General features: G+C 32.5%; 1 protein-coding gene across 1 annotated transcript in view; it reads left to right on the forward strand.

Annotated features, from left to right (window-relative positions):
- LOC111375877 (transcription repressor OFP1-like) overlaps positions 1–21,899 on the forward strand; it is a 44,410-nt gene extending 22,511 nt beyond the window's left edge. Inside the window, exon 2 of the mRNA XM_022998790.1 lies at positions 21,730–21,899. Coding sequence (XP_022854558.1) covers positions 21,730–21,899 — 170 coding nt within the window. The remainder of the gene's footprint in view (positions 1–21,729) is intronic.
- Positions 21,900–27,011: the final 5,112 nt, after the last annotated feature.

Here is a 27,011-nt window from a genome sequence, read left to right on the forward strand (position 1 = left end):
TTAAAAATATGAATGTTCTGAAAAAAAAAATCAAAACTTTCAAATGGACATTCTGAATTATTAGTACTTGAAGATGATGGGACAAATCCCATCACCTTTAGGTAGGCCTGGAAATAAGTCTTCGAATTGCAAGCAGTCAATATTGGGTCGGCCCAGGCTCGAGTCGTTGCTCAACAATAGGGTTCGACCTGGGCTAATGCTCGTTCAAAGACAAGCCTCAACTCTGGCCAATTTGGGCTTTATATGGGCTGGCTCATGGACCCAGCCTTACAAGCAGCCCGATTCTTTTGTCACCCCTAACTATGTCCTAAAAATATAGGGGGTGGGTGCGTAGGGTGAAATTTGATTCATTAAGTATTGAACTCTATACCAGTTCTGAAAAGCCATTGGCAAAGTTTAGTAAACAAGATAAGAGCCAGTACGGTGAAAACATGCGCATGGACTACTAAATAATCATAGTATAAGGGCCCAAATTATACGAGGGTCGCGTTTTGTTATATATATTATGAAGACATATACAAAAGACTAGACTAACTAAAAATGGATTACGGATAAAAAATTGACGAATATCGAGAACGATAGTGGCTTTAAAAGTGACTATGAGTCTACAAAACTTATTTATACAATATATGATGACGAAGGGCATGAAGAAGCCAAAATATAAATCTATTTATTTAACCATTTAAGAAGACTCGAATCTTTAGATACTTGTATATAACAATTTTTCCCGAACATGTCCTAGGGCTACTTGGCCCTTATTAAAGATGAGTTGTAGAGCTAGGAAGATGGAAGAAGCATATCGATCAAATGCCTCCTCTTTCCATCCGGTATTTCAGGTGGAGATTCCAATAAGTACGAGAACTATAAAGATGTATATTTTCTTAAAAAACCATTGTCCACTCGAAGCAAATCTATGTCTCGCTTTAGATGTTACACTAGCTGGAGTTATATTATTAATAGTCAACAATTCTCCCCGTAGAGTCGTTTGCTTAGAAGGGAAAAAAAAATAGTATAAGGGACTATGGTCCATCTCATCTCATTTAATTCTAGAAGGAGTACAAAATTAAATATTAATAGAAGAGGTAGGAGCAATATCAAATCTCTGCCTAGGCAAGGGTGGATAGTAGCAAAATAAGAAACAACATGGATCCTACCTATGATAGAATATTTCCAAGATTAGGGTGCTAATTAATATTTATAAGTGCTTGATCTCCAACAATGTAATCTAGAGATTTAATCAAGATGTAATGAAATGGGAACCAATTATCAACTGAACAAGGGAAGACTTGAAAGCCATTGACGAAATTTTATTTCAACGTCAATGTATGGTACATGGAGGTCACCTCAATCAAGAACAATATTTTTAAACGGTTCAAACATTAAATCCCAAAAAATTAAAGGGTTCATAATTAAAATGTTAGACCATGATCAATCAGATAATATTCATATTAATATATCATGATACATAAGAAGTTTCAGTCACCCTTTCACTACCAAAGAAAAGTGTCATGAGCCATGAACATGCCGAATATCCATCGGTAAAATCCTTCATGATATTTTTCCATATATATATAAAAATAAAAAATAAAAAAAGTTTGGTGAAAACAAGGAAGATTAATGTTCTAAAATGAGTCATCAACTTATAATGGCCTATTAAGAGTAAAATTTCATCTCGAATAAGAATGAAATAAATAACCTACGTATATAAAACATTGTGCTACTTTTAATAAATTTGACATTTTAAGATGAAACCCCGAGTCTTATTAAAAATCGGCATTTCCTTAGTTAATTTTTGCTAAACTTAACATAATTTCATCCCAATTTTTAATGTCTCAATCGAACCCTAATTTCAAGAATGAGTGAATGCTTTTTTCCAACTCTTACTACCCAACACGAGAACCCCACTGCAAAAAAGGAGAGGCTTGGGAGAGGAATTTTGACATTTCTTTATGCTTTACTAGAGATGAAGAATATTATCTCATGGAATCTTAATTAACAGCCTTTATTTCTTCATAGAAAGCTGAAATGTTTTAAACCCCAGGACAACTTAAGTATAATCTTGTGAGCAACCTTTTCTTTAACTCCAAATTACAAAAATTCCCAGACCAGGAGACATTCATGGACTAAAAATTGTTTAAAGTGCAAAAATCTCCCAAAATTGGTAAATGGTAATCAATCACAAATTGGAAAAGTGAATGCATTATTAACGGTTCGAAGTGCATTGCATGTGAATCTAATTTAGACATGCACAAATTCCTTAGCCGAAAATTTGTGTGTTCTTATATTGCTATTAAGTATTGAACTCTATACCAGTTCTGAAAAGCCATTGGCAAAGTTTAGTAAACAAGATAAGAGCCAGTACGGTGAAAACATGCGCATGGACTACTAAATAATCATAGTATAAGGGCCCAAATTATACGAGGGTCGCGTTTTGTTATATATATTATGAAGACATATACAAAAGACTAGACTAACTAAAAATGGATTACGGATAAAAAATTGACGAATATCGAGAACGATAGTGGCTTTAAAAGTGACTATGAGTCTACAAAACTTATTTATACAATATATGATGACGAAGGGCATGAAGAAGCCAAAATATAAATCTCTTTGTTTGACCATTTAAGAAGACTTGAATCTTTAGATACTTGTATATAACAATTTTTCCCGAACTTGTCCCGGGGCTACTTGGCCCCCTTATTAAAGATGAGTTGTAGAGCTAGGAAGATGGAAGAAGCATATCGATCAAATGCCTCCTCTTTCCATCCGGTATTTCAGGTGGAGATTCCAATAAGTACGAGAATTATAAAGATGTATATTTTCTTAAAAAACCATTGTCCACTCGAAGCAACTCTATGTCTCGCTTTAGATGTTACACTAGCTGGAGTTATATTATTAATAGTAAACAATTCTCCCCATAGAGTCGTTTGCTTAGAAGGAAAAAAAAAATAGTATAAGGGACTATGGTCCATCTCATCTCATTTAATTCTAGAAGCAGTACAAAATTAAATATTAATAGAAGAGGTAGGAGCAATATCAAATCTCTGCCTAGGCAAGGGTGGATAGTAGCAAAATAAGAAACAACATGGATCCTACCTATGATAGAATATTTCCAAGATTAGGGTGCTAATTCATATTTATAGGGGCTTGATCTCATGTAATCTAGAGATTTAATCAAGATGTAATGAAATGGGAACCAATTATCAACTGAACAAGGGAAGACTTGAAAGCCATTGACGAAATTTCATTTCAACTTCAATGTATGGTACATGGGGGTCACCTCAATCAAGAACAATATTTTTAAACGGTTCAAACATTAAATCCCAAAAAATTAAAGGGTTCATAATTAAAATGTTAGACCATGATCAATCAGATAATATTCATATTAATATATCATGATACATAAGAAGTTTCAGTCACCCTTTCACTACCAAAGAAAAGTGTCATGAGCCATGAACATGCCGAATATCCATCGGTAAAATCCTTCATGATATTTTTCCATATATATATAAAAATAAAAAATAAAAAAAGTTTGGTGAAGACAAGGAAGATTAATGTTCTAAAATGAGTCATCAACTTGTAATGGCCTGTTAAGAGTAGAATTTCATCTTGAATAAAAATGAAATAAATAACCTACATATATAAAACATTGTGCTACTTTTAATAAATTTGACATTTTAAGATGAAACCCCGAGTCTTATTAAAAATCGGCATTTCCTTAGTTAATTTTTGCTAAACTTAACATAATTTCATCCCAATTTTTAATGTCTCAATCGAACCCTAATTTCAAGAATGAGTGAATGCTTTTTTCCAACTCTTACTACCCAACATGAGAACCCCACTGCAAAAAAAGAGAGGCTTGGGAGAGGAATTTTGACATTTCTTTATGCTTTACTAGAGATGAAGAATATTATCTCATGGAATCTTAATTAACAGCCTTTATTTCTTCATAGAAAGCTGAAATGTTTTAAACCCCAGGACAACTTAAGTATAATCTTGTGAGCAACCTTTTCTTTAACTCCAAATTACAAAAATTCCCAGACCAGGAGACATTCATGGACTAAAAATTGTTTAAAGTGCAAAAATCTCCCAAAATTGGTAAATGGTAATCAATCACAAATTGGAAAAGTGAATGCATTATTAACGGTTCGAAGTGCATTGCATGTGAATCTAATTTAGACATGCACAAATTCCTTAGCCGAAAATTTGTGTGTTCTTATATTGCTATTGTCTGAAAAAGACCAAACAAGAAAAGAAAATGAAAAACGGCAGCTATGAATTATGCACACTTAAAACTGAAATATTCTTGGGAATCCACTGAAGATTCATATACCCTTTGATAAACAAACAATACCGTAATTGTTGAAATGGTATCTGTGTTCAAATGGGGTGGTGTTTTCTTTGAAAGTTATGCAACATGCAATAGTAGAAAGTAAGCAAATGGTAGCCCCCAGGGCACATTTCTAAGTGATAAAAGGGTAGGGTGGAGAAATCCAGCTTTGCTTGAGGCTGCTGCGTCAAGGGTTCGAATCCTGAAATATGGATTTGGTTCTTGAGTAAGTGCAAGTGTACAAGCAGCCTTCCACCTTGTACCCTTTGAGGAATAACCTGCGATTTACCTCCCTCACGATACTCCAGGGCAGGGGCAGTGGGGGACCCTCAAGGTTGGGGTTCAACCTTTAAGTAAGCAAATGGTAGCTAGTAGTAGTTTTTACGTTTCTGGATGTTGAACCACTTTCCTAAAGGCAAATAAAAATTTAAGTAAATCTATTTATTTCAATTTTGTCTTCAACATGCTCCTCAAGTGGAGACCACATGTTACATATACTATTATTGCCTACATTGGCGGACCCACTCATGGTCCTGGTGGGTCACAACTTCAAGATTTTTCTTCTTTTTTATTTTTTTTAAGGCAAAAATCAGAATTGGAAAGTAATGGTAATTGGACTTTTTTTTATTAGAATAGAGTTACAGTCATGATCAAACAATTGTGATAGTGAAAGTTGAGATTATTTTGTCATTTGTGATATTTAATTTGAGAATTCTTCGAAAATTGTTATTCATCATATATGTGAGATTATATGAAATTCTTTGAAAATTGTTATTTATCATATATATAAGATTTGTGAATCTGTGATAATGATCATCTATATGTGTTTTTGTAGAATACATAAATTTTTCGTAACTTTTTAATAAGTTTGATTGTACCCTATCAACTTCAAGTGTACCATGATCAATCAGATAATATTCATATTAATATATCATGATACATAAGAAGTTTCAGTCACCCTTTCACTACCAAAGAAAAGTGTTATGAGCCATGAACATGCCGAATATCCATCAGTAAAATCCTTCATGATATTTTTCCATATATATATAAAGATAAAAAATAAAAAAAGTTTGGTGAAGACAAGGAAGATTAATGTTCTAAAATGAGTCATCAACTTGTAATGGCCTGTTAAGAGTAGAATTTCATCTTGAATAAAAATGAAATAAATAACCTACATATATAAAACATTGTGCTACTTTTAATAAATTTGACATTTTAAGATGAAATCCCGAATCTCATTAAAAATCGACATTTCCTTAGTTAGGTTTTGCTAAACTTTAACATAATTTCATCCCAATTTTTAATGTCTCAATCGAACCCTAATTTCAAGAATGAGTGAATGCTTTTTTCCAACTCTTACTACCCAACATGAGAACCCCACTGCAAAAAAAGAGAGGCTTGGGAGAGGAATTTTGACATTTCTTTATGCTTTACTAGAGATGAAGAATATTATCTCGTGGGATCTTAATTAACAGCCTTTATTTCTTCATAGAAAGCTGAAATGTTTTAAACCGACAACTTAAGTCTAATCTCGTGAGCAACCTTTTCTTAAACTCCAAATTACAAAAATTCCTAGACCAGGAGACATTCATGGACTAAAAATTGTTCAAAGTGCAAAAATCTCCCAAAATTGGTAAATGGTAATCAATCACAAATTGGAAAAGTGAATGCATTATTAACGGTTCGAAGTGCATTGCAGGTGAATCTAATTTAGACATGCACAAATTCCTTAGCCGAAAATTTGTGTGTTCATATATTGCTGAGGGGGAAATAATGATCAAGAAAAGGGTAATGGACGCTTGGAAAAGGTTGCAGTCCCTTAAATTTGTCGATCATGCTATCAATAAAGAAAATTTTAATAGACTATACATGACATGGAATCACTGGACGGCAGCTATGAATTATGCACACTTAAAACTGAAATATTCTTGGGAATCCACTGAAGATTCATATACCCTTTGATAAACAAACAATACCGTAATTGTTGAAATGGTATCTGTGTTCAAATGGGATGGTGTTTTCTTAGAAAGTTATGCAACATGCAATAGTAGAAAGTAACCAAATGGTAGCTAGTAGTAGTTTTTACGCTTCTTGATGTTGAACCACTTTCCTAAAAGCAAATAAAAATTTAAGTAAATCTATTTATTTTAATTTTGTCTTCAACATGCTCCTCAAGTGGAGACCACATGTTACATGTACTATTATTGTCTACATTGGCAGACCCACTCATGGTCCTGGTGGGTCACAACTTCAAGATTTTTCTTCTTTTTTATTTATTTTTTATTTTTTTTAAGGCAAAAGAATTGGAAAGTAATGATAATTGGACTTTTTTTTATTAGAATAAAGTTACAGTCATGATCAAACAATTGAAATAGTGAAAATTGTTATTCATCATATATGTGAGATTATATGAAATTCTTTGAAAATTGTTATTTATCATATATACAAGATTTGTGAATCTGTGATAATGATCATCTATATGTGTTTTTGTAGAATACATAAATTTTTCGTAACTTTTTAATAAGTTTGATTGTACCCTACCAACTTCAAGTGTATGCGTCTACTACTAATTGTCTATTACTACGTTAAACCACACATCTAAAGTCTTAAACTATTTATGTTGTTTGAAAACATTTTAATTTTTACCTCTTTTTTTCTGCCTATACTACTATATAAATTGCATAATTGAATAGCTTAAGCTACTCTTGCTCTTGAAAATAAACTTGTGCACTCTTGGAGAAGATTCATTGGTATGTTTGGTAGGAGTGACGCTTCAATTAAAAACTCTTCCAAACTACTATTTGTTTATGTAAGTTTTGTGTTCACAACACCATGACGTGTAGACGGGATTATTACATGCTATACAGCAGTGATACCATGTCTACGATGGTGTTAAAAGATTTAAAAGGTTAGAGACTGTGGGCTCGAAAAACTATTTATCGCCCCAGAAGATACTTCTGTACAAGCTAGAGAAGATTCATTGGCAAGTTTGGGTAATGATAATAGATCACATTTTAGAGTAAAAGATACTTGAGATCCCAATTTTCAGAGTGGCATGTATGATATATATGACAACATAGACGTGTCTCTCTCTATCTATGACCAAAAAGCAATGGGGAGCTTTTTTCACTTATAGGCCCAATGGCAGTTTCCTCTGAAAGGATAAAGCACTATACCAAAGCGAGTAGATATAGAGAGAGAAGTATCTTCAATATTGAGAAATAAAGTAAAAAGTAGTCATTGAAAGATGGATATTCCACTCAACCACCACCATGCTTACTGCCTTAATAGGTCTCTTCTGATGGATGCCTCATGCAAATTAACACAGACACAATCACTGACTGGAGGTGAAAGAATTAATGGGTTTCACTTTTATTAAGAATCCAATGCAGCGTGTGAATGGATTCGAGCTTGGGGGGGGGGTGGTTGGGGCGGGGGGTTCATCAACTAGACAACTTAATTCCATATTACTAAGAGCAAGTGAGTAACAATAACACACAAATAAAAACGATAACGGAAACTATGACCATTTTCCAATGAATGGTTCACTATATCGAAAAAGAAAATTATTACAATGAGTTGTGACACATCTGTCTATTTTCTTTCAATTTGAAAAATCGACTACTTTAAGAGCCTCTCCAATGCAACCACGGATAGGGTCAAGCTGACATGACGGAGAAAAAGATTGACAATGTTTAAAACTTCATCTAATTTCAGAAACTTCATTAGATGGATAGTGACTCGGCAAAATTAATACTATCCTTTCAAATTTATATTGTTTATTTAGATTTTGACGTGATTTTACTTTTATTTTAAGAAAAAAAAAAGACTTAGATAACAATTTATAGAATGCATTAAAGATTATTTTTGGTCTCAAATGTCTTTTTTAAACATCGATACCATATACATAGAAAGCACTTCAAAATTTATGCCACGCATGTATGAATTCATAGAATATATTGGAGATGCTTTAATGTCCAGCTTTGTACGTGGAAGAATAATGAAGCAATCTAATACATGCGCAAACTTTTCATATCGATGTATGATCGCAGAAAAAGTGATGAATATAATTAGATTTTACATATCGTAGCGTGGGATGAGTTTGGGCACAAAAGATATGAGTGTGTTGGGGTTGGGTGTGAGTTGACACCAATGATGAAGGGTCATTTTCATGCATACACACGCGGTTGCATGTCTTGGTGTTTTCAAGCCATGTTACAAAAGCGTTTCCACCCCCAGGAAATTGGAGTTTGGCGGGACCATTGTTTGGAGTTGCATAGACAAGCAAGCATATTCCCTTCTTCTCCCTCAACTTTTTGTTCAATCAACAATTACTTCTCTAATGTGTTCAAACTTCAAACTTGACTTGTTCAAAATTTTCTTGATTAAAGTTGATTTGATTATGAGCTATAGAGATTGATTTGACCAGTATCATCGACAAATTCTCCAAGAATACGTCTACAAAATAATATGGTCCAATGCCAAATAATATTTGTTCGATATCTTCAACATTATTTATATTCTCTTCTCCAAATAAAATGTAAGAGATAGCTACTATTCTAGTGAATTATGTAATTGATCTCTCAAATACATACAACTTACTTGAACGTCAAAATTTATAATAAAAGAGGTGCAACACTTGTGGCTATCTCATTTTCACCGAGAAGCAATTTACATAATAGATATATCATCCTCGCTTATCTTTTAAGTTTGAAAATGATGAAGATGTATGGATAACATTACTTTTATCATTGTGCTTCATGGTTTCATGATATACTTGAGCTCTAATAACAAATTGATAAAGCAAAGAACATGACACAAGATGAACATGTGAAGCAAACTCGTTTCTTTTAACAAAGCATTGAGAATTATGATAAACACTTATTGATTTAATTGACTATCAACTATCAAGAACTAATTGACAAGTAACGAAACTTTAGTCTTGAAGAAATAAAATCCTAATGAAATAAACTAAATCCTAACAGTTAAATGACAAAAATAACTCCTACTAAAGTGATTTATTAAAAGGGCCTTTTTAAAGTTTTTGACAAATTATTAAAGCAATAAAATCAACTTTCTCGATCCCAGGCCGCTATAAAAAAGAAAGGGAAGCAAACAAAAAATTAAATAAATAATGGAGCTTTCTTTTCTTTATTTCTTCTCCATGAATCTCTATCCAATTGAGTCATCAAAACAACCCAATTATGAAGCTGAATTGGACATCGCCCAATTGTCATTTTCTAATTGGCTATACAAATGCCAACTAATATACACAGTAATAATTATTGGTCCAACATCATTTATATTTTTATTTTGAAAATAAATTTTGCTGGCATTAATAGGTAACACTTTACAAATTGTATGGACTACATAATTTTGTGACGTTACATCACTTTACCTTTTTTTTTTCTTTTTTTTATATATATGGATAGTTCTCCATATTTCTTCAAATATTTTCTTTTTCATATTTCATGATCATGTGAATAATATTGTGATTATTATATATATTACTTAAACTCTATTATAATATCTTTCTTTTTGTAATTTTTTTTTAATGTAAGTATGAAAAAAAAATTAACATAAAAGGCATGACTTACTTCCTTAACATTTTAGATGGAACCCCAGTATTTAATACGGATAATACAAACAACTCAATCGATGTAATACACAAACCAGTAGTTGATTTATAATATTAGAACCCATTTGATAGGGTTTTTGTTTTTATTTATACTTCTTGTAAAAGAGTTTTCCGAGTAAGCTAACTTAATTTGTGTTTGAAAATTAATTTTTAATATAACTTCCTCTTTCAAAAACACTTTTAAAAATTTAATCAAACGAGTCCAAAAATTTTTAAATATCAAAAGTTCATTTTGACTTCACAAAACACATGCTAAGATGCCCTTAATTTTGTGGTATGAGTCACCATCTTGAAGGACGTGTTAAGGAGAAATTTTCATATTATTTAATTACGAAAATAATTATCATATTTAATAGTTTGAGTAATTTCTTTTTACACATGATTGACCCTTTAAGACATAATCCTGTGGTTCAAAATAAGCTGAATATATACTTAAATTAAGAGTCATTCCCAAATAATGATAATGATTATATTTGGAGTAACGAAAGAATGTTTGAATGATGATTGACAAATAACATTCCCCAACCATCCGATCCGACGTTGACCCATTGAGTCCGTTGAAAAATATGGTCCATAATTCAGTTAAAAATAATCAATTTTTGGAGTACATATAATTAATTAAAACCCCTTTTCATCATATCAAATTATTGGATGGTCTGATGAGTTTGCATGTGCACCATAATATTCAATCTTGTAATATCATCATGGCATCATCATAATGCACCATCATCATCTTGTGGTTTACACAATTTTAGTCTCTAGGGTACAATTGTACTCCAATAAGAAATTATGGCATGTCTGATCCACATTCTTTCAAAAAATATATTTCTAAATTGTGATTTAATATTATTTCAATCACACATTCTTCAATAAAATAATATTACAAGCAAATCTAAAACTTTTCCTTATTTTTTAACCACATATTCTTATTATTACACTATTCAAAAATGTATTTTCATAAAAATAATGTGACTCAAACAAGGGCTATGTTAGAGGAATAGAGTTTCATACTTTTACTTTACTTGATTAGGTTTCTTTGTTGTGTAATGGCCGATTTTTCGTTCTAAATGTGCTTTTTATGTTGAATAACTGTAAAGATTGAATAGAGAATAATTTATCTATTATGTCACGTGATCACTACTTCTTCTCAATGGTAACATCACTCGAGTCTATTTCACGTTATGTGAGCTAAATTACAATCACATTCATGGTAAATGTACCATTTAATTGAATGCATTTTGACTTTTGAGTTATTTTAGCTAGTGATTCGACTATGTCAAGTAGCCTTTCACCCTGTATCCTTGGAGGCATAATCTACGATTTACCTCCCTCACGATGCTCCAGGGCAGAGGTGGTGGGGGACCCTTAAAGTTAGGGTTTAACCTTTTTTTTTTTTTTTAATTATGAACTGCACTACAAGTACCGAGGAATGTGCACAGGGTCAATAGACTCAATACAGGGGGACAACTATCCCTTGTAATTGGCTAAGCCAATAAATTGACCCTGAATATTTCCCCTTTCCTTAAATTATTATTAAATATTAATGCATGGAAGCATAGTAAAATTGACGAATACGTGGTGTCAAACTCCTTGATGCTGTAAAATATCGAGATTGGATCAAGAATTGAAAGAAAACTCTATTTTCAACTAAAATTACTCTCTTAGTCCCTCAACTCATAAAAGTATAGACACGAATTAAATCTAGCATAATAATTAGATAAATAAAATGATAAAATCATATCAACTCTTGCACGTGTACACTCAAGTACTTCAAACTTGATTTAAGGCCCAAATTAATTAAGAACTAATCATTGCCGATTGCTTAGTCGTTAAGCACTTAAGCTTATTATTAGTTAGAAGAAAAAAAGAAAAGTGAAAAAAACGAAAAAAGAAAAAAGAAAAGAAAAGAAAACAGACCATAGGCATGCATGTTATTGTCATCATTGATATGGGACGGTTCTTAGTTAAATTATTGCTCAATTGGACCAAAAACGTGCATAAATATGAAGCTTTAAAACGTCTAAATTCATAATCGATGCCCTCAACATATTCGAGTTGTAGTAAATTAGTTCTCAACCTAAGTTATTGGCAAATTTGTTTTCAATTTATCTAGTTCATACAAAGTTGATTTCGATGAATGGAAATCGTTCCTTTGGATGTTGAAAGTACGCACAACTTACACGTACATTATTATATTTTGAATAGTGAATTTTAGGAGAATATATGGTTAAAAAGTACAGAAAATTTTGATATTTTATTAAATGAATGTGATTAAAAATGAGCATATAAAAAAAATGTTTTCGAATAATAATTGGCAAACAATGACTTAATTAATTACATTGTGACAATCTTCTCATCATTTTCTCTTTCTAATTTTCCATTGAAATTAAGTATCTACCTATTTACTCATAAATCATGATGTGTATAACAATAAGTCTATGTTTGAGTTTCATTTTTTTTTTCAAAAATCATCTTTTAACCACACATTCTTCCATAAAATAATTTTATATGCAAATTCAATTTATTTATTTTTTTAACTACATATTCTTTAAAAAAATCATTATTCTAAAACCTATTTTTCTCAAATATTGGTCTCAAACAGGGCCTAAGTCACTTGCCTTTATGTAGTCAATTGGACAGATCTATCCATTAAGGTCTAACTTGCTGCAAACTTGAAATATAAGTAGCCAATAAACCTAGTTAGTGACTAACTTCTAACAACTCGTATTGATTGTAGAGTACTTCCGCTATAATTTTCCTTAAAAGAGTAAAACTCAAGAATATGGTTGCTATTTATTAAAGTTTTTACTTTATTAATGTACTCCATCCGTCCCATTTATATAAGCTTGTTTTGTTTTTTACATGGATTAAGAAGTTTTATTTAATTTTTTTCAAGTTTTTTTTCTAATTTACCCCTATTTAATTTTCAACAATTAGTGGTAAATTATTGTTGCAATTAGTAAAGAATTTGAAAATTGATTTCAAGAAGTAGGCAAATTACTGAAAAATGTGCAGGTATTTGGATGATTTCAAGAATTAGGCAAATTAAGTGGGAAAATTTGATTGTAACTAGCCCTTGATTGGCCCCCATTAAATTAAAATTCATCTCTCTCTCTCTCTCTCTCTCTCTCTCCCCTTATTAATCACAAATTCTTCAATAAAATAATATTACACATAAACTTAAAAAAAATTTCTTTTTTTTTTAATCACATATTCTTCAAAAAAATTACTAATCCTTTCATTATAATTTGAAATAATGGAGCCCAAACGAGGGCTTAAGTGAGATGTTTGGCATGAATTTCTATGAGTTTATTAATACGAATTATTACTATAAAGTCGTACTTACATCATACGAATATGAATACAATATAAGGTTAACAATTGATCAAATTGCAATTACTATAGTATTTAAGCGTACATAATTTAGCCCCTGTTTGACCCCTATTACTTGAAAATGGAAATGTGGAGAATAGTATTTTTTAGAAAATGAGTGGTTGAAAAAGAAGTAAAAGTTTTCGATTTACGTATAATATTATTTTATGGAAGATTGTGTGATTGAAAATAGGAGAGATAAAAATGAAATGTAATGTAATTTAATTTAATGGGGATCAAACAGAGGCTAAACCTGTTACATATAAGAATCATTATACTGAAATCTTAACCATTAATGTTGTCGAGATTCTATTAGTTGTGTCTTAATTTTTTTACACCGACTAATTTGGTGGCAATAATTAGATGATTAGAGCTTAATTCCAATTAAGGAACCACATTAAATTGTCTCCATTAAATGATTTGACTTTACCGAAAGGCAATTTCATGGGATCTCTGTACTTATTAAGGATTGCAAAAATATTAACTTATGGCAAAAGAGAAAGGTTAAAAAATTTAAAGAAGAAAAGGTGGTCATAAATCATAATAATTAGTCTCAATGGCCAAACTGTAACTAGCTGCCTGTGTGAGTGGATTGTCAAGTCAACAGTGACAATTAAAGCGACGATCCTCTTATTTTATTTATTTAAATTTTATATTCAACTTAACTCTTTATGTACATTGTTTCATAAATATTGGGGACGACAAAATGCAATCTCAAAATATTTATGTATTCAAATATCATACATGTTGAACCCAAAGGTGGCTTAGAAGGCGTGCTAGTTGAGCGATTGATAGGTTCTCAACGTTGTAGGGGCACCAAAAAAAATTTGTTATATGTGTGTATATATGTATAATTATATATTTAAAATATTTTATTACTTTTAAAATTTTAAATTATTATTATGCTAAGTTAAAGCGCACAATATTTACGAAAAAAAAAGATTTATATTATGTAAATATTCATCTAATTTAACATATTAATCCTATAAAAAAGGGAGAATAACAGATGTGGTCCCTAACCTTACAATACTTAGCAGGAATTATATAAACCTTTCATTTTGGCAGCTGATGTCCCAAACCTTTACTTACTGTTATAGATGGAGGAAACGTGGATGGAATCCATCCATCCGTTAGTTGACCCAAAAAAATCTCTTCTTTCCCACATTTTGACCATTTAAGTGAAGTGCAAATTGGTCATATCTCAATTTGCACCTTTAAAAATCAAAACGTCAGTTTCCCTTTTCTTTATATAATAAATTGAACGTGAAGTAGCAATGATACGCCATTTTCATCCACAATGAATCCACAACAAATTGGCGATTATAAAGAAAATGACATAGAGATTGCTTTCCATCTCAGAGAGCCTCTTCCCCACTCCTGAATATGGTGAGTCTTTTGAGTTTCTGGTCATTGATCAAAATTGCATTAAAATTTGAATACTTGCCAGTTAAGCATGAGCATTGAAAATGGTAAACAGTTGTTTGTGTAAGATAATTTGTTCATCAAGAATTTCAAGATTTATAACGGAAGCATACCTAAATCAGAATGGTTGATGCAATGATCGAATCCTGCGGCCTAGTCTTCTAAATCTACACGTAGTCTCTTTTTCTCTCTGTGATGAGATGCAAAATAGAATGAAAAATACAATACTCTCTCTACGTATGATTCAGGGACCATAACCATTTATATATACTGATGGCCTTTGACCTAATTCGACCCACCATAGAATTAGGAATCTGGGTCCCGTCTATACACATATAGAACCTACACTTTAATTGGATGCATAACGACCCAAAATCGAAGCCTTATTAGATCAATTTAAATTACCTCAATCGAATTCGATAGCTTTTAATTTAATACATGATAATTTACATATATAAGCCCGCACGATCGTTTAAAACTCCTTACAATCTCCCACTTTGGCTATATGTCACTTTATAATTGTGCATTAAATATAACCTTATGAGTACTCATAATTTTGCTATCATTATTAAATGCATCCCCAAACAATCCGGTCCATCAATCATATCGACGTAGGATCAAAGCGGCTTTCGTTAATTTCATTGTAACTAAACCCATCAATGGTCATGTATATCGATATTACTGAATGACATGGATCAAGCATGGATGTTTAGTATGAAAATTATATGTAATGTGATATGTAACATGCCTATTTCCAACTGATCCACCTTAATATTTTAGTGGGATCATTTTAAACAAGTTCAGAGATAATAAACTAAATAAACATTATAACTGAAAATAACTTTAATCTGAAACCATATCCAAAATGAAAGTATATGTGTCTAGCACAAAAATGCAAACTCCCACTGAAACTAAATATCCTCAAGAGACATTATACCCACATGAGCAGTGTGCTCATGAAAGACCTTGGGTGTCAATTTCTTAGTAAGCGGATCCGCAATCATGGAGTTTATCTTGATGTGCTCTATTGACACATGTCCACTCTGAACTCTTTCTTTAACAACCAGAAACTTGATCTCTATATGTTTCAACTTTGTCAAGCTCCTAATGTTATTGGAATATAATACTGTTGATTTATTGTTACAAAATAACTTGAGAGCAATCTTTCTATACTATCCAAAATGTGCAGTCCAGTGATAAAATTTCACAGCTATATTCCATGATTTAATGCCTCATAGCAGTGGATCTCCTACTATTTTGGCATCCCGCGAAATTGGAATCAGAATAACTGATGATCTCGAACTGATTCGATCTCCTGTATGTAAGCATATAGACTTTTGTTCTCTATAAATACCATATGACCCGTTTAACTGCTTTCTAATGATCCATTCCCGGGTTACTTAAATATCTCCCTAGCATCCCAACAATGTAAGCTATATCCGAATACGTACAAATCTGAGCATACATCAGACTCCCTATAGCTGAAAAATAAGAAATCTTCTGTATTTTTTTAATTTTCAAGTCATTTTTAGGGCATTGACTTAAACTGGACTTGTCTCCTTTAGCCACAGGGGTGTCACCTAGTTTACAATATTGTATGTCATATCCTTTAAGTACCTTTTCGATATAACTCTTTTGTGATAATCCAAGAATACCCCGAGAACGATCTCGATGTATCTAAATTCTCAATACAAAAGAGGCGTTACCAAAATCTTTCATCTCAAAATTCTTTGCTTGAAATCTCTTCGTTTCGTTCAATAAGCCTATATCGTTGTTGGCAAGCAATATGTCATCGACATATAAAACCATAAAAATATACGTGCTTCCACTGAACTCGTGGTATATACAATCATTGACCAAATTCATCTCAAAATCAAATGAGATGACCACTTGATGAAACTTGTAATATTATTGACAAGACGTCTGTTTGAGTCCATAGATGGATTTCTTTAATTTACAAACCCTTTGCTTTGCATCATCCGATACGAAATTTTATGGTTGTACCATATAAATTGTTTCATCAATGTCACCATTGAGAAATGCTGTCTTGACATTCATCTGGTGTAACTCAAGATCGAAATATGCTACCAATGCAATTATAGTCCTGAAAGAGTTTTTCAAAAAAACCAGAGAGAAAGTCTTTTTATAATCGATGCATTCTTTCTGTGTAAAGTCCTTCGCGACAAGACGGGTCTTATACCTCTCTACATCACCCTTCGAATCCCTCTTTATCTTAAATATCTATTTGCAACAAATGGGTTTCACACCTTTAGACAATGGAACGAGGTCCCATACATCATTATCCTTCATGGACTTTATCTTTCATTCATGAGATCGAGTCACTTATGAGAGTTAGAACTTTCAATGGCTTGATGGAAGTTGATTGGACTATCTTCCACCATTCTAATGTCAACTTCACGTTCTTGGAGAAATATGATGTAATAATCCAAAACCGTACTTCTCCTCTCTCTAGTGGATCTTCTTAATGGCATTTGTTCTTGAGGTTGTAGAGTTTGTTCTTCTGGAATAATTTGTTGACCTTGAGAGGAGATACGACATTGTCTTAATCTGGAGTTGCTTCTTGAACAATGTCAATGAGAAACCTGATCATTGTCAATGGCAACTAGAGAAATTTCAACATATTTCCCCTCAAAGACAAAGCCTGGTTACCTTTCTCCTCCCGGCAAACTCAACATCCTCAAAGAATCGAACATTTTTTGTCTCGAAAATTCCCTTAGTTGTGAGATCATAAAACTTATAGCCCCTGGATCTTTAAAATATCCAATAAAATAGCAACTGATGGTCCTTGCATCCAATTTCTTTTCACTTGGCTTATAGGGCCTTGCCTCAACTGGACATCCCAAACATGTATATGCTTCAAACTAGGTTTCTTGCCTGTCCAAAGCTTATAAGGGATTTTATCAGTGGCCTTAGTTGGAAATCTGTTGAGTATATACACTATGGTCTTTAATGCTTCACCCCAGAGAGATTCTGTTAAGGTAAAAATGATTAAGCATACTCCTCATCATGTCCTTAAGCATTCTATTTCGTCTCTTAGCAATATCATTCATAGTGGGCGAACCCAGCATAGTGTACTGTGGGACGAACCGCATTCTTTTAGGAATTTATCAAATGGTTCTGAACGTTGTTCCCCTGAACCATCATATTTGTCATAGTATTCACCCCCACAGTCAGATCTGACACTTTTAATTCTTTTGCCGAGTTGGTTCTCAACTTCGGCTTCATAGTTTTTGAACATATCCAGTGATTGTGATATATGTAGCATATTTTGAAAATTCGTCTATGAACGTTATAAAATATTGTTAATCGTTCCAAGAACCGTATAAGTTCTAAGACGCCGAAATCATGTTGGCTTGAAATCTTCTTTTATTGGTTTGTTTTCCCTTTATACAGTTGACATATGAATCCTATCCAGTGAAGTCAAGAGGGTCGAGAATCCCGTCAAACATAAGTCTCTCAATTTTTCTTTTGGAGATGTGACCTAATCTCTTGTACCACAACGAGGCAGAATTCTCGTTGGTTAATTTTCGCTTTACACCTTGAGTACTTACATGCAATGATTCATTAAAAGAAGCAATTGTATCAATTGAATAAATATTATCATAACCTGATAAAGAACTGGAACTAACCAATTTTGAATCATGAAACAAACTGAATTTTCTATTCCTAAATGAACAAGAATAACCGGATTTGTTTAAAATAGAAATAGAAATCAAATTCCGTCTAAAAGACGGTACAATAAATGTTTCATCAAGATCCAAATAAAATCCAATTTTTAACAATAATCTAAAATTTTCTATTGCCTCTACTTTCATCGTCTTGCCATCACCAACATAGATGTATCTTTCACCATCATTTGATTTTGGCAACTCATGTAACCTTTATAGACAAACTTATGTGAGTTGTTGTACCAAAATCTATCCACCATGTGTGTCTAAATACTAAAGTTAAATTATCCTTAGAAAAAACCATATGAAGAAGAATATATTTCTTTACATGCCATGGTAATAATTGGTACAATTCTTCTTCTTATTCTAAAACTAGTTTGTTCTTTATGTTGTTTCTTTTGTAGTGCTGTACCCCCAGCTTTCTTATCAGTTTTTCCTTTTTTCCTTTATACCTCATTGAAGTAAGGTTTGCCAAAAGTGTACTAGTTTTAGCATTTTCATTCTTGGCAAATCTCTTCTCAAGATCCTTAAGGAAAACCTTAGCTATGTTTACTTCATTTGACATAGTGTCCCGAAATGGTTTTAGAATAGCACGTTTCATGAGCACTAAGTTTATGCGGTTCGATTTTTCCCACTTTTTCATCTCCCTCTTGTCATTAGAGGTATTCTTATTAGAAAGTTTAGTAGGTTAATCGACCTATAAAGTGAGGTCTAGGTCTATGACTCTGAGAATGATCAATACATTCTCTTGCCATACCTTGAAGTTCGTGCCATTAAGAATTGAAATTGAGTCGATGCTAGTAGAGATATTACCAGCAGAACTTGTAACCGAATTAGAGAACAATTATTACGATTAGCTCACATGAATATCCTTAATATGCAAATAATAATAATATTCTCAAATGATGGCAGGGCCCATCACAAGATACCTAGTACAACATCAATATCTAGTCTTAAGACAGGAATATTGACTTGTAAGTGGTTTTCTTGGTGTAGTGATCAAACATTGACAATAAATACATGTCAATAAATAAATCTTTCTTTGAACCGATTTATTGATCACACGTTAAACCAAACAATCGTCTCATGTTTACCACCACAAGTGCATGTGAAATTCGATCAAATATTGACCTTTCTTTGGGCCGATCGGTATTCTCACGAATAACACACACACAAATACCTTTTAATATTCTAAGTTAATCAATTTCCACAAGAGAGATTGTTTTGGCAACATGTTGCTTCAATTAATTCACTTTCGATTATTATATCTTTTAAAAGAGTCCTTAGTATCAAAATTTGAGAAAGAAAATCACCAATTTTGCATATTTCATTTAGTTTTAAACTTTAGGGGCCTTACGGTTAATAATTCAAAAGTTTACGGGGTCAAAATTAGTTAATTTCAAACTTTAGGGGCTCAAATTAATAAATTTGAAACTTAAGAGGGTCAATTAGAACAAATTAAAAAATTTTGGGAGCCAATTTAAACTTATTATTAAACTTTAAGGGCTTAAATTATAAAATTCAGCACTTTATTGGCTCAAATTAATTAATTTTTAAACTTTAGGGATTGAATTATTAAACCCAAAATTTAGAGGCCCAAATTTGAATATACTTTAAATGTTAGGGAATGTAATCTTAAATTTATAACCATAACCCTAATTGCAATCAGGGGCTTCAAATAATCTTATTTACAAGACAAGCCCCCGTCCCCAAATTCACTGAAACTGAAAACCTAAAAAAAAAAATAAAAAATTCCTTCCTCTTCTCCATTGGGCGGCACAGGTGAAAAAATTGGGAGCGCTGACGTCCCCACCCACCTCACAGCAGTCTCGATGCTGTTGCATACAGCAACGCCTGGCGTTGTTGTTTTGCAGCAGCACTGCCTCTGGGCAGGTTTTTTTTTTTTAACCTCTAAAAAAAACTATAATCCTTAAAAACAAAAAAAAAATCATAATCCAAAAATTTTAAAAGATTCAATTCAGATCCAATAATATAACCAAAAATTACACACTAAACAATTTTCAAATTCAACAAAACTTTATCCAAAATTATCAAATCTGAAAACTCCAAATATTGCAAGAACCAAATTCTAAAACTTTGATTCTCAATGATTCAACATGAAAAGGCTCTGATACCACTTGTAGGATAATTTGTTACCTTTAATCACTGGATCTTTCATGTTGGATCATCAAGAATTTCAAGATTTATAACGGAAGCGTACCTGAATCAGAATGGCTGATGCAATCATCGAATCCTACAGCTTAGTCTTTCAAATCTACACGTAGTCTTCTTTTTTCTCTGTGATGGAATGCAGAAGAAAATGAACAATACTCTCTCTATGTATGATTCGGGGACAATAACCATTTATATATACTGATGTCCTTTAGGAATATGGGCCCGGTCATTACACATATAGAACCCACTTTAATTGGATGAATAACGGCCCAAAATCGAAGTGTTATTAGATCACTTTAAATGGGTTCAACGAAATTCGATAGCCTTTAATTTAATACACGAAAATTTACACATATAAGCCTACACGATCATTTAAATTCTTTACAATTTGTCCATACAAGTCTATTTTATTTTGGGAAGATTATGTGTTTAGCATTTTGCTAGGGTTTGACTATGGTAAATATGTATCATCTTACAAATAGTTGTGTGGTAAAGATATTATTTTGTATATCCATGTTATTTTCCCTATTTGTGCTTATAAATCATTATTTATTTAATTTTTTTTAAATATAGGGAAAGATTCCAGATCTTACACAATAAGGCTCCACCATTGTGGAATATTATTCATAAAGATGCGAAATTGAGTCTACGAACATGGTAAGATGAGTTCTCTAGAATACATTGATCCTAATTTATCTAATAGATTTGCGTTGAACAATGCATTAAATATGTTGGGATATTTTAAGCGAATGATGTATGTTTATAAGCTTGAAAGAAGAGGTTAAGTGTGGCATTGTTTTGGTTAGTAACTGATGTTGATTTCATTAACTTGGTGAAATTAGCTATTGACAAGAGGATAGCTGATGTATATTGTTTTCTCACCATAGAATAAGCCTTGGAATTGCCTTGGGAAGATGCATTGCCTTCTAAACTTTGTGTTGTTAATCTTGAAACTGGAGAGAACTTGAGTAGTATGAATGAGACATGTGAACCAGTGGAGGTGAATTAGAAAGCAAACTATGCTGCAGAGGTGTTTGATGAATATTTGGATGGTGGACGATCTCTACGTTGTTGATGAACTGTAAGTGAACATGATGAATAAGATGTGGATGCTGAGGAAAATGGTGAAGCACATGATGAACTTGTAAGTGAACATGATGAAGAAGTGGTGGGTGCTAAGAGACACGATAAAGTGCAGAATATGGAGGATCAACAAATTTACATGCAGGATACTGAGACCAGTGTTCTAAAAAGCTTGCCTATGAACACCTAGGCATTGCCTTGGCTCGAAGCTCAGACAAAATGCCTCCCTTTGCACTTGGGCACTTTTTTTCCCAATTTCTAAATGGTTGGATTTTTTTCCCACTCTTTCGTTTTTCCTAAGTGCTCTTTATTAATTTTTTTAATTTTTTTTCTTTTTGAAATGTTCTTTTAGTTAACTTTAATATATAATTTTTTTGTTTATTTATAAACGTTTTATTTGACTTTATTTTTAAGTTTTTAGAAGACTTTATATGTAGAAAAGTAAAAAATGACTTTATCCAATAAAGAATTAACTAGGATTTAAGTTACAATGTTATCTAATTATGATTTTGAAACTCATTATTTTGTTGAAAACTCCTAAAGCATGTATGAAGTTCCTATAAATTTATTAAGTAGGACTTATTTAATTGAAAATTGATACTATGAAAAATAATCTACTTTTGAATTTCAAAAGAGGTGAATAGCAAGGAGGATATTGGTGTAGAACAAATGGATGTGAATATTGGTGATGAGACTTTAGGTGAAAAACATGGAGTAGAAAGAGTGGAGATGAACATTGGTGGACACTTCAGACCAAATGTTGAACATATTGAGTCCCAAACTTTTGATGGTAGACTATATACGATAAATGAATTTACAAATGCTAAGAATGCAAACTCTCAAATTCCAAAAGAGTCTACTCAGATGGGAGCACCATAAGGTGGAACAATTTACTTAGGCATCAAAACCAATAGAAGAAGAACATTTTACTTAGATATCAGCACCATCAGAAAATGAACATTTTACATAGACAGAGGCACCGACAAAAGGAGTGATTATTGAGACAGAGGTCCCTACAGATGATGAAGAAATGGGAGAAGCTGCAGATGATGGAAATGAGGAATGTATGCTATAGGATTTTATTGATCCTAAGTATGAGTAGAATGAGATAGTTAATAATGCAGCAGATGATGACACATTTTTTTAGACTAGGTAGGGGGTTTAACATTGGAATGGATAATGTAACAAATCAAGAACAAGCTGATGCAGACCTTGGTGAAAATCCTGGAAGAAATTATGGAGATTCAGATGATCTGAGAAGTACACCTTCTGATAATGAAGAAGAAAGACCCGATTCTGGAATAAAAATGAAGTTTGGTTCAACCCTACTATAGACATGGAGGATCATATATTTAAGATAGGTAATATGACAGTGCAACTTCTGTTTTATCTTTCATACCTCATACATCGATCCATCTAAAATGAAATCTATTTTGTAGGTATAAAGTTTGATAATGTGAAAACGGTACATTCTAGATACTTAGCTAAGAAATACGAACACAAGTTTAGGTCAGATCCAAATATGTTAATGGGTAATTGTTTAGAACATTGTGAAAGAAGATTGCATATATAAAATATCCAAATACCAGTTCTATAGGACAAGAAAAAAGTGTGTAGTAGTTGTTAATGGTATGGTAAAGAGCAATACAAAATTTTGTGGGACTATAGTGAGGAGTTGAAGAGGATCAATCTTGTAGTATAGTTCAAGTGGAAGGTCAAGGGACTATTTTTAAAAGAGTTTTCATGTTTTTTGGGGCATGTAAAGACGGGTTCAAGGCTAGATGTAGGCCTGTTATAGGGTTGAATGGATGTTTTCCAGAAGTAGGACATGGAAGACAGCCTCTTGCAGTAGTTGGAATTGATAGTGACAATTGTATGTTTCCTTTAGTATGGGTTGTTGTGGATGTAGAAAACAGAGCAAATTGGAGCTGGTTCTTGGAGATGCTAGTGTTTGACATAGGAATGCACAACAGTAGGGTATTGAAATTCATTTTTTACAAGCAAAATGGTCTTGCTGAATCTGTTAACAAATTCTATAAAGGAATAGAGCATAGACGTTGTGCAAGGCATTCATATAACAACTCTACATTAACATAAAAGCTTAAAATTGAAAAGCTTGTCCTGGGTGGTAGCAAGGTCTACAACTATGCCAAAACGGATGGCTGCAATGAATGAAATGAAAGATGTGAATGAGACAGCATTCAAGTCGTTTAATTAAAAGCCAGCAGCTCAATGGACGAGATCACATTTTCGGAACATTCAAGGTGTGATATTCTACTTAATAACTATTGTGAGGCATTCAATTTCTCTATTTTGGCTTCTAAAGTGAAGGCTATCATCACGATGCTGGAGAAGATTAGACATCAGTAAAAGCTGAGAATGAATGCTAAAAGGAAATATGAAGCAATGTGGAAACATGCATTTGGACCATGAATTATGAGTAACCTTGAGAATGCTAAAATAAAATTAAGATAATAGAAAGCAGATTATGCAAGTAATAAAAAATTGAGGTGAACAATTGAGATAGAATGGGGGTGGAGTGTGGATTTGATGTAGAAATAATATTTGTAGAAAATAGCAATTTACAAGAATACCATGTCCACTTACTATTTCAGGAATGTTGTCAAGAAATATTGGTGCCTATAAGTATGTTGATCCATGTTACTAGAAAATAGCCTACTTGAGGTCATATAGTCCAATTGTCTTGGAAGTTACTTTCAAGAAGAAGATTTATAAATCCCAACTCCCATACAAGTTCCAGATTCATCCAGCGTCAGCACTTGAATTGTGGCTAGAGTTGGGGAAGAACCCATTGAATCCACATGTGAAAAAGATACAAATTGGAAGACCAAAAAAGATGAGAAAAAGATCATAAGGTGAGCTACCTACCGGTGTGAAGATGGCAAGAACTGGCGTAAAAATGACTTGTAAAAGGTGTGGCGAGGCAGGTCATAATCAGAGGACTTGCAAAGCTAGTCTTCCTATAGATCAACAAAAACAGGCTTAGTAAATAAAGGGTAAGAGAAAGGTATCAACTTCAATAGAGAAGGCTCCACAGAAGAAAAAGACCAAGGATAAGAGTACAAGGACTTAATATGAAATTATTTTGTTGGATGTAAACATGTTCCATGTAGTTAGTCTTTGTCATAGTAAACATCATGTATGTTTGAATATATTGTATTGAATATTTTCACTGTCCTAGTAAACATCATGTATGTTTGAATTATTGGATATTGATGTTTGCATGATTTTTGGTTTTTAATTTGTATTTACCTTTTTTGTATGAATTTTGTCAATTTGTACTAGGAAATCAACACAATTACCTGGAACCTAGGCTGCATCAGTCAATAAACGTTTGGGGACCTACGCGTGCAATGGTCATAAAAGGTTTAGGACCTATGCTTCACCATCTTCAAAAGGTTTAGGACCTGTACTGTACATGTATTTCGAAAAGACTATAAGAGCATTACAAAGAACTTGGAAAATGTGCCAATGTTTTAACATATGGAAACACTTCATTAATAGAACATAATTGATATTACAATAGGTAATCCATCCATCTTACTCAAACCTAAAACCACACACAAATCTAGCTAAACATCCATTTCACACCAACTCCCATATGGCATCCCACCATCCAAGCCTTCCACATAGTAGTTCAAGTTGAATGGAGGTTCCTTATTTCAACTTTCATTTTTTGCCTTATACAAAGAAATGTAGGAATGAGCTCCCTCAATCTGGAAAAAGGTCCAGCTGGTTGGTTCCAGCCAGTTATGAAGACTTCTCAAGATATTTTCTTATGAAGTTTTGTTATAGCATCTATAACTGCTTCCGGTTGGCATTAAGATTTCTATGGTTTAGCCTAGGCTTAATTCAGGACCCCACTACTCGTCGCCTCCCTTGACCTCTCAGCTATAAGTCAACCAGAAAAGAGACTTACTTTTTCCCTCCTATTATTGAAATAAACAACTCACACACCATTGTACATCGAGGTTCACATCAAGCAAAGAAGTTACACCCAACCTTATCGTGATTGAGTGAGCAAGTGAGAAATCTTCTTTCCTTGTTCAAGTTTGTCCACGAGGTCTTCATTTGCAACGGGCTTCCACACCTGCTTACATTCATTTTCCATGGCCATTTACAGGTGAGAAAGTGTTACAGTGAAAAGAGAAATACGCTTTTAAGTGTAGGACACAAATAGAAGGAAAGTAATTATATAATATTGAGAGAAATGGAAATAGAGATATGTCCTATTCGACATTCACTTAAAGCATCAAAATGAGGACAAAACATTTTGTCAACTAACGGATGGATAGATGGATTCCATCCACATGTCCTCCATCTACAACGATATGTAAAGGTTTAGGACCTCAATTGTCAAAATAAAATATTTGAGTAATTCTTGCCAAGTTTTGAAAGGTTAGGGATCGTAGCTAGTATTCTCCAAAAAAAAAAAAAATTTTAAACAATTTATTTTACATGCCCAATTAGCTTCATTAACTAATTACCAAGCCAACAAAACAATAAATAACCCAAAATTTATATGATTAAAGTGAAGAGTGAAAAGCTAACCCCAAATTCCTTTTCGTCATTTCCCGCTCTCCCATCATTTAACCTACAAAGAACAATCAAAAAGAGAAGAGAAAGAACTCTATCGTTAGGTTTTTTGTTCTTGCTCTAATGTCAATCTTAGGAGTTTTGCCTTTTGGATCTATCATCGATGATTTATGATAAGACAAATGGGCAAATATTGACTCTTATTTAACATTATTCTATTTCTTATTCCTAATTTTCTACACTTTCGTTTGATTGGTGGTATGCAGGTTTTTGAAGAATCAAGATAGTTTTAATTAAACTTTGCTTTTTTAAAATTATATAGGGAAGCTAAATTCAATTATGCGATAAATATTGCTAAAATAATTGTCATTGAAATGAAAATTAATCCTATATTTCAAGTGAAACATAGAATATGTAGCAAGAAACATTATAGTAAAAATGCTACTGTAGAAGACGAAGATTCTTTCAGAACCAATTATTTCCTTTATACATTAGATAAAACAATTGGATCACTTAAACAAAGGTTTGATCAATTCAATTCATATGGATCTAATAAGTTAAACTCATTGGATGATGCTAATTTGAAAGCATATTGTGATCATTTGATATTGTTCTAAGACATGTAAATTTTTACAATTGTTATAGCAAAGATTTGTTTCAATAGTTAAAAATTTTGTGAAATCTTTAATCAAAAGAGAAAAAAAAAATCATAGTTTTTGATACATTGACTTATTTGAAAAGATTG

Source organism: Olea europaea, unplaced genomic scaffold (assembly GCF_002742605.1).
Source record: "Olea europaea var. sylvestris unplaced genomic scaffold, O_europaea_v1 scaffold1429, whole genome shotgun sequence".
NCBI lineage: Eukaryota > Viridiplantae > Streptophyta > Magnoliopsida > Lamiales > Oleaceae > Olea > Olea europaea.